The sequence below is a fragment of the Lolium perenne genome, chromosome 7 (genome assembly GCF_019359855.2).
Source record: "Lolium perenne isolate Kyuss_39 chromosome 7, Kyuss_2.0, whole genome shotgun sequence".
NCBI lineage: Eukaryota > Viridiplantae > Streptophyta > Magnoliopsida > Poales > Poaceae > Lolium > Lolium perenne.
The window spans coordinates 107384808-107394186 of NC_067250.2; the positions used below are offsets into that span (position 1 = coordinate 107384808).

Below are 9379 nucleotides of genomic sequence, written 5' to 3' on the forward strand. Positions count from 1 at the left end.
CCTCCTGCACGTATACATCATCCCGCATCTGTCGTCGATACCCTGTAGCACCATGCCACTGAGACTCAACGCCAACAAAGTGGTAGATGAACACCACTCCACCGAAAACCGCCAACATCCAGCAGCTGCTCCAAAAACGATGCCCCAAGCGGTAGAACGACGCAGGGCGCGCCGCCATCGTCCGATCCGGGAGACCCGGACTTAGGGTTTCCCCCGGAGCAGCACGAGTGAGAAACCGCAGACTGCGTCGACGATGCCTTCAAGAAGGTAGCGGCGCGACACGTCGCCATCGTCCGCCAACCGAGGTCGGAACACGGTTTTCACCGGTAGTCGCGCATCCCCAACTCGCCGAGTGTAGTGCCAAGACGGGCAAAGATGACGCCTTCGACAAGGTGACGACGTCGACCGACGTCGCCATCATCCGCCAAGACCGAGGTCAAGGCTCAGTTTTCACCGGCCGCCATGACACCCCGGACTAGATCACCATCGCAGGAGACCTGAGCGAGATCCCATGATCACCCACACAGGACTACCAGCCTGGCCGACCACCTCCGACGAAGAAGAAGGCCGCCTCCACCGTCGAACCCGAGGCTGCTGCCCCGGGCGTCCTCGTACCGCGGGAGAATCCCAAGGTCACCCCCTCGCACCGGCGAGAAGCGGAGGGATGGCGCCATCCCACCACCGGCCCGCCACCGGTGTGCCGCCGCCGGGAGGCAGGGAGGCCGCAGCACGAGGCCACCGTCGCCCTCCATCCTCCGACCGCCGCCGCCCCGCCATCACACGGAGGCCGGAAGTCCACCGCCGCCGCCGCCGCCCCCATCGGGAGGCAGAAGCCGCCGCCGCCGCATCGAGGGAGGACCCAGCCGCCGTCCCCGCCGCGCCATGAGGGAAGCCCACTGCCGCCGCCACGCCCCGCGGCCGGCGCCGCCGGCGGCGGTGGCGGGAGGAGCTAGGGTTTCTGGGGTGCGGGACGGGCGGGAGGAGCTAGGGTTTCTCTATGATTAAGTGCATGTATTGCGAAATTAATGTTTCTACTTTTGTCATGGCCTTCTAGTCCGTCTAAAAAAAAGCTGCCTTCTAGTGGGCGACATGGAACTCAGCGACATTCCTCCACCACACGCGCAGCGATCGTCCTGGCCGATCCAGTTGAGCTCAACACCCCTGTGCCCTGTACAGGTGTCCGGCCCAGGGCTCGCCACACCAGCCGCCCCATCCAGGCACATCCACCCTCCGAGAACACGAGAGCCAATCGCAACGCAGATCGTGATTTGTGAGATAAGGACGTGGCCCCCTCCCCTCGCGCGCACGGCATGGTATTTAAGCTCCATGCGCTGCTCCTCTCTTCCCCACGCAGCCACCGATCAATAGAAGCAGCAGCACATCAGCAGCTTGCTCTATTCCGTCCAATAGCAATGGCTGCGGCAACCATGGCTCTGTCCTCCCCTGCTATGAAGCTTGCCGGAGCCTCCTCCGTCCTCGGCGGCGGGCGCATCACCATGCGCAAGGCCACGGCCAAGGCGGCAAGCTCCAACAGCCCGTGGTACGGTCCCGACCGCGTGCTCTACCTCGGCCCACTTTCCGGCGAGCCCCCGAGCTACCTGAGTGGCGAGTTCCCAGGTGACTATGGCTGGGACACCGCCGGGCTCTCCGCTGACCCGGAGACCTTCGCCAAGAACCGTGAGCTGGAGGTGATCCACTCCCGCTGGGCCATGCTCGGCGCTCTCGGCTGCGTATTCCCGGAGCTGCTAGCGCGCAACGGCGTGAAGTTCGGCGAGGCGGTCTGGTTCAAGGCCGGCTCCCAGATCTTTAGCGAAGGCGGCCTCGACTACCTCGGCAACCCAAGCTTGGTTCATGCTCAGAGCATCCTTGCTATCTGGGCCTGCCAGGTCGTGCTCATGGGTGCCGTTGAGGGGTATCGTGTTGCCGGTGGCCCGCTCGGAGAGATCGTCGACCCACTCTACCCTGGTGGCAGCTTCGACCCCCTTGGTCTGGCTGACGACCCTGAGGCATTCGCTGAGCTTAAGGTGAAGGAGCTCAAGAACGGCCGCCTCGCCATGTTCTCCATGTTTGGATTCTTCGTGCAGGCCATCGTCACCGGTAAGGGTCCACTTGAGAACCTTGCCGACCACCTCGCCGACCCCGTCAACAACAATGCGTGGGCTTTCGCCACCAACTTTGTGCCCGGCAAGTGAGCATTTGAAGGTCGAGTTCCTATGAGTATACATATACTCTGAACTCTAGATGTATCATTAAGCTGTGATCATTTGTACACTATCAAAGATGTTTGTAGCTGAGGCGAACTTCTCTGCTCGTCAAGGACCTATGCTGGAACATGAAATGTCTATAACGAAAAATGCAAGATCTCCATCTCCATATGAATATGAATGGACATGGTTCGATCGTTCTTTGTTTTCTCATGATAGTTGTATATTCAGTTACCAGCAAAACTTGAAATATCTTTAAACCTTTGGCACACCTCTTTTGCCAAGAGATCGAGTGGCAATCTACAAACAACAATTTATGTGGTGGTTAACACGTCCACAATCAACATCCCACAATAATTTTGTCAATGTTTACACAACATCATCAGTACATAAAAACCCTAAGGACACCCTTGTGGACACAGGTTGGACATCGTGCACGGTTAAAAGACATGTGTGCGGTGAGGCTCGGTAGAATAGACAAATGTGAGATAATACATATCAACAGTCTATAATGATGAATGTTGCCGACGTGGTCAGTTTACACAGGCCACAAAATATTTTACGGAGCAAAGTGTGAACACTTAGACGCTGTATTAACCATTGTTGATGTGACCGCAAAATTATATATCACCCCATAACCCACAGAAACCTTGTAACCTCTCCCCCAATCTCCATGATTTGGATGTTGTGTGGCGGCGGCGCTTGTCATGACGTCTCTCTCTCACACCTCCCGACGAGAGAGTTCGTCCAACATGTGAGAGCACAACGTCTCCTCCTCATCATCCAAATGTCGATCCTGCGAAGAGAGGAGGAAAAGGCACGACGAGAAGCGTGTGAGAGGAGATGAGGAGGTGGCGATGATATGTGTGAGACGAGAGGAGGGATAGTCACCAAAATCTGTGGGAGGCTAGACAAATGAAGAGATTGGATCCGGGACACAACTTAGTGGCCGAGGGAGAGGACAAAGACGACATCAACATTGGTGGGAGGGAGCGCCTCTTCCGAGAAGCCCCAATCCATGATTGGTCTGACCATCTTGAACGCAACCACGCCACGAGAGGAACCCTGCCAAAGAGTCACTTGCTGGACCGGAGGACGAAGACCCTCACCTTGAGTCAACTGCCCTTGATTATTATGTTACCTTGTTGATAGTACTAGCATAGATGATAACTTCATATGCAAATGAGATAGATGTTCAGCTATTGATTTGTCGCATCTCTTGTTTTTCTATACTCCCTCCGTTCCAACCAACAAGCCTTTTATTTTAAAAAGTCATGCCAAATAAAGTTTAATCAAATTGTTTTAAAAATTATCTCAAAGTATGATATTCTATAGAGATATCCTATGAAATATATTTCATGATATATCTAATGATATTAATTTTTGATTTGAATGTTAATGATATTTTGTAAAACTTGATCATACTATACATGATTTGATTTTTCAAAAATAATATAAACTTATTTATTGGAACGGAGGCAATACAACTTACCCTCTTGTATAGTTTTGTCCTGATAATAATATGGATTAAGTTAATTAATATATGCTACTGATTTTAACATTCTCAAATTTATCTTGGCTGGCTGCATCTTCTTATTACTTTTGACCCAATGTTTGTGTTTTCTTAATGTGGTTGTAAAATTTTATGTTAAAATTGTTTGCTTATGTTTCTTGGGTTCTTTTCCCTCCCTATATTTAACGGAAATATTTTGTCGATTGTGTTCAGTCTATTGGTTGGTCCAAAAAAATCGAATCGTGTAGAGTAAGATTTTTTGTGTGTTTTACACAAAGCAAAACCATGCAAGAATTAGTAAAGTGATTAGGGTCATAAAGCCATACTATTGCCCGAATTAGTAAATAGTTTTTGCCAATTTTAATTCAGATGAGAATTAGCTTAGAGCTCAATCAACTCCGTAGCTTGGATGTTGACACGGAGATTTGTACGATCAGTTGCACAATGGTTGCAACTTTTATTTTGGTTACACGATGGTTGCAATTGAATCATTTTCAGTTATATTGTAAATGCAACTGAATTTTTCAGTTGCAAACTAGTTATAACTGATTTTGTTTTCCATTTTAAATTGGATCTTGTCCTGTTTTACCATTGTTGTAGCTGAATATTTATCAGTTGCCATATAGTTGAAACTGATTTAAAAAAATCCATAGCTGACATCGAACGAGTTCAAGTGAGCAGAAGGCGGACTCATTAATGTAAAGTTCTGCACATGTATACTTTCCACGATGTAGCAGCAACAAACCGGCCCTAAGCTTGGATATATAGTAGCCCACTGCCTACTACTGCCCCCAAATTTATCGTGGCTACTGGCTAACATGCACATAGATGTATGTATTGGAAAACCGAAGGTTTCTACTTTCGGATGTCATGACAAGAGCTGATTAGTGGTAGAGACATAAAGTTGTCAAAATTCCACCACCACATCCGCAGCTAATTAAGGTCCTGCCCACTGGCAGATCAGGTGTCCGGAGCAGCGTACGCCACACTAGCAACCCAATCCACCCTCCTCCAGCCAACCAAGCCAATCGTAGAGCAGTTCGTGATTCCTGAAATAAGGACGTGGCTCCTCCTCTTGCGCACGCCCTGGTATTTAAGTTCCCTCCGCAATGCTGTCTTCCTCACGCAGCCATCCACCACCACCAGCAGCAGCACATCAGCAGCTTGCTCTCTTCCATCCCGTAGCAATGGCAGCCACAACCATGACGCCGTCCTCCCCTGCTATGAAGCTCGCCGGAGCCTCATCCGTCCTCGGCGGCGGGCGCATTACCATGCGCAAAGCCACGGCCAAGGCGGCCAGCTCCAACAGCCCGTGGTACGGTCCCGACCGCGTGCTCTACCTCGGCCCACTTTCTGGTGAGCCCCCCAGCTACCTGAGTGGCGAGTTCCCAGGCGACTACGGCTGGGACACCGCCGGGCTCTCCGCTGACCCGGAGACCTTCGCTAAGAACCGCGAGCTCGAGGTTATCCACTCCCGTTGGGCCATGCTCGGCGCGCTCGGCTGCGTCTTCCCCGAGCTGCTCGCCCGCAACGGCGTGAAGTTCGGTGAGGCCGTCTGGTTCAAGGCCGGCTCCCAGATCTTCAGTGAGGGTGGCCTCGACTACCTCGGCAACCCAAGTTTGGTCCATGCTCAGAGCATCCTTGCTATCTGGGCCTGCCAGGTCGTGCTCATGGGTGCCATCGAGGGGTACCGTGTTGCCGGTGGCCCGCTCGGAGAGATCGTCGACTCACTCTACCCTGGTGGCAGCTTCGACCCCCTTGGTCTGGCTGACGACCCTGAGGCATTTGCTGAGCTTAAGGTGAAGGAGCTCAAGAACGGCCGCCTCGCCATGTTCTCCATGTTTGGATTCTTCGTGCAGGCCATCGTCACTGGTAAGGGTCCACTTGAGAACCTTGCCGACCACCTCGCCGACCCCGTCAACAACAATGCGTGGGCTTTCGCCACCAACTTTGTGCCCGGTAAGTGAGCATTTGAAGGTTGAGTTCCTAAGAGTATACATATACTCTGAACTCTAGATGTATCATTAAGCTGTGATCATTTGTACACTATCAAAGATGTTTTTAGCTGAGGCCTACTTCTCTGATCGTCAAGGACCTATGTTGGAACACGAAATGTCTATAAGGAAAAATGCAAGATCTCGGTTTCCATATGAATATGAATGGATGTGGTTCGATCGTTTGTTTCTTTGTTTTCTCATGAAAGTTGTATATCCAGTTACCAGCGAAACTTGAAATATCTTTACACCTTTGATACACCTCTTTTGCCAAGAGATCGAGTGATAGTCGACAAATAACAATTTATGTAGTGGTTAACACGTCCACAATCGACATCCCACAATAATTTTGTCAATGCTTACACAACATCATCAATACATAAAAACCCTAAGGACACCCCTGCGGACACAGGTTGGACATCATACACGGTTAAAAGACATGTGTGCGGTGAGGCTTGGTATTATAGCCAAACGTGAGCTAATAATACATATCAACGGTCTATAATGATGAACATTGCCGATGTGGTCAGTTTACACAGGCCACAAAATATTTTACGGAGCAAAGTGTGAACACTTAGACTAACCATTGTGGATGCGACCACAAAATTATATATCACCCCGTAATTACCAACATAAACCCTGTAACCTCTCCCCCACTCTCCACGATTTGGATGTTGTGTGGCGGCGACGCTTGTCATGACCTCGCACTCTCACACCTCCCGACGAGAGAGTTCATCCAACATGTGAGAGCACAACGTCTCCTCCTCATCGTCCAAATCTCGAGCCTGGCAAGAGAGGAAAAAAGGCACGGCGAGAAGCGTGTGAGAGGAGACGAGGAGGTGGCGATGATATGTGTGAGAGGAGAGGAGGGGTAGTCACCGAAATCTGTGGGAGGCGAGACAAAGGAAGAGATTGGACCCGGGACACAACTTAGTGTCCGAGAGAGTACAAAGACGACATCAATATTGGTGGGAGGGAGCACCTCTCCCTAGAATCCCTAATCCATGATTGGTCTGGCCATCTCGAACCCAACTGTGCCACGAGAGGAACCGTGCCAAAGAGTCACTTGCCAGACCAGAGGACGAAGACCCTCACCTTGAGTCAACTCTCCTTGATTATTATATGTGTTACCTTTTTGATAGCACTAGTATGGATGATAACTTCATATGAAAATGAGATAGATGTTCAGCTATTGATTTGTCGCATCTCTTGTTTTTCTATACTCCCTCCGTTCCAACGAACAAGCTTTTTATTTTTTAAAGTCAAGCCAAATAAAATTTAATCAAAAATTAAAAAATTATCGAAAAGTATGATATTCTATTGATATGCTATGAAATATATTTCATGATATATCTAATGATATTAATTTTTTATTTTGAATGTTAATGATATTTGTAAAAACTTGATCATACTATACATGATTTGATTTTTCAAAAATAATATAAATCTTACCCTCTTGTATATTTTTGTCCCGATAATAATATGGATTAAGTTAATTAATATATGCTACTGATTTTAAGATTCTCAAATTTATCTTGGCCGGCTTCATCTTCTTATTACTTTTGACAGAATGTTTGTGTTTTCTTAATGTGGTAATAAAATTTTATGTTAAAATTGTTTGCTTATGTTTCCTGGGTTTTTTTCCCTCACTATATTTAACGGAAATGTTTTGTCGATTGTGTTTAGTCTATTGGTTGGTTGAAAAAATCCAATCGTGTAGAGTGAGATTTTTTGTGTGTTTTACACAAAGCAAAACCATGCAAGAATTAGTAAAGTGATTAGGGTCATTGAGCCATACTATTGCCCGAATTAGTAAATAGTTTTTGCCAATTTTAATTTAGATGAGAATTAGTTTAGAGCTCAATCAACTCCGTAGCTTCGATCGATGTTGACACAGAGATTTGTATGATCAGTTGCACAATGGTTGCAACTTTTATTTTGGTTACGCGATGGTTGCAATTGAATCCTTTTCAGTTATATTGTGAATGCAACTGAATTTTTCAGTTGCAGACTAGTTATAACTGATTTTGTTTTCCATTTGAAATTGGAACTTGTCCTGTTTTACCATTGTTGTAGCTGAATATTTATCAGTTGCCATATAGTTGAAACTGATTTAAAGAAAACATAGCTGACATCGAAGGAGTTCAAGTGAGCACAAGGCGAACTCATTAATGTGAAGTTCTGCCCATGTATACTTCCACGTACGATGTAGCAGCAACAAACCGACCCTAAGCTTGGATATATAGTAGCCTAGTGCCTACCACTGCCCAAAATTTATCGTGTATATTGGCTAGTAACATGCAAATAGATGCATGTATTGGAAAACCGAAGGTTTCTACTTTCGGATGTCATGACAAGAGCTAGCTGATTAGTGGTACAGACATACAACTTGACGAAATTCCACCACCACATCCGTAGCGAAGGTCCTGGCCACTGGCAGATCAGGTGTCCGGACCTGCGTACACCACACTAGCAACCCAATCCACCGTCCTCCAGCCAACCAAGCCAATCGTAGAGCAGTTCGTGATTCCTGAAATAAGGACGTGGCTCCTCCTCTTGCGCACGCCCTGGTATTTAAGTTCCCTCCGCAATGCTGTCTTCCTCACGCAGCCATCCACCAGAAGCAGCAGCAGCACATCAGCAGTGCTCTCTTCCATCCCGTAGCAATGGCAGCCACAACCATGACTCCGTCCTCCCCTGCTATGAAGCTCGCCGGAGCCTCATCCGTCCTAGGCGGGGGGCGCATCACCATGCGCAAGGCCACGGCCAAGGCGGCAAGCTCCAACAGCCCGTGGTACGGCCCCGACCGCGTTCTTTATCTCGGCCCACTTTCCGGTGAGCCACCAAGCTACCTGAGCGGCGAGTTCCCAGGTGATTATGGGTGGGACACCGCCGGGCTCTCCGCTGACCCGGAGACCTTCGCTAAGAACCGTGAGCTCGAGGTGATCCACTCCCGTTGGGCCATGCTTGGCGCGCTCGGCTGCGTCTTCCCCGAGCTGCTCGCCCGCAACGGCGTGAAGTTCGGTGAGGCCGTCTGGTTCAAGGCTGGCTCCCAGATCTTCAGTGAGGGTGGCCTCGACTACCTCGGCAACCCAAGCTTGGTCCATGCTCAGAGCATCCTTGCTATCTGGGCCTGTCAGGTCGTGCTCATGGGTGCCGTCGAGGGGTACCGTGTTGCCGGTGGCCCGCTCGGAGAGATCGTCGACCCACTCTACCCTGGTGGCAGCTTCGACCCCCTTGGTCTGGCTGACGACCCTGAGGCGTTCGCTGAGCTTAAGGTGAAGGAGCTCAAGAATGGCCGCCTCGCCATGTTCTCCATGTTTGGATTCTTCGTGCAGGCCATCGTCACCGGCAAGGGTCCACTTGAGAACCTTGCCGACCACCTCGCCGACCCCGTCAACAACAATGCATGGGCTTTCGCCACCAACTTTGTGCCCGGCAAGTGAGCATTTGAAGGTCGAGTTCCTATGAGTATACATATACTCTGAACTCTAGATGTATCATGCATTAAGCTGTGATCATTTGTACACTATCAAAGATGTTTTTAGCTGAGGCCTACGTCTCTGATCGTCAAGGACCTATGCTGGAACACGAAATATCTATAAGGAAAAATGCAAGATCTCGATTTCCATATGAATATGAATGGACGTGGTTCGATCGTTTGGTTC

The 9379-nt window shown here is 49.3% G+C and overlaps 3 protein-coding genes across 3 annotated transcripts; all 3 read left to right on the top strand.

The window, feature by feature from the left end:
• Positions 1 to 1295: 1295 nt before the first annotated feature.
• Positions 1296 to 2401, top strand: LOC127316361 (chlorophyll a-b binding protein 2, chloroplastic-like). Its single transcript, XM_051346755.2, has one exon. It carries the CDS (start codon positions 1311 to 1313, stop codon positions 2190 to 2192), a length of 882 nt encoding a protein of 293 aa, XP_051202715.1. The 5' UTR covers positions 1296 to 1310; the 3' UTR covers positions 2193 to 2401.
• Positions 2402 to 4825: 2424 nt separating this feature from the next.
• LOC127316362 (chlorophyll a-b binding protein 2, chloroplastic-like) lies at positions 4826 to 5902 on the top strand. The gene has a single exon (XM_051346756.2). It carries the CDS (start codon positions 4827 to 4829, stop codon positions 5682 to 5684), a length of 858 nt encoding a protein of 285 aa, XP_051202716.2. The 5' UTR covers position 4826; the 3' UTR covers positions 5685 to 5902.
• Positions 5903 to 8331: 2429 nt separating this feature from the next.
• Positions 8332 to 9379, top strand: LOC127316365 (chlorophyll a-b binding protein 2, chloroplastic-like). The gene has a single exon (XM_051346760.2). The coding sequence runs from the start codon at positions 8378 to 8380 to the stop codon at positions 9155 to 9157; it is 780 nt and encodes a 259-aa protein (XP_051202720.1). The 5' UTR covers positions 8332 to 8377; the 3' UTR covers positions 9158 to 9379.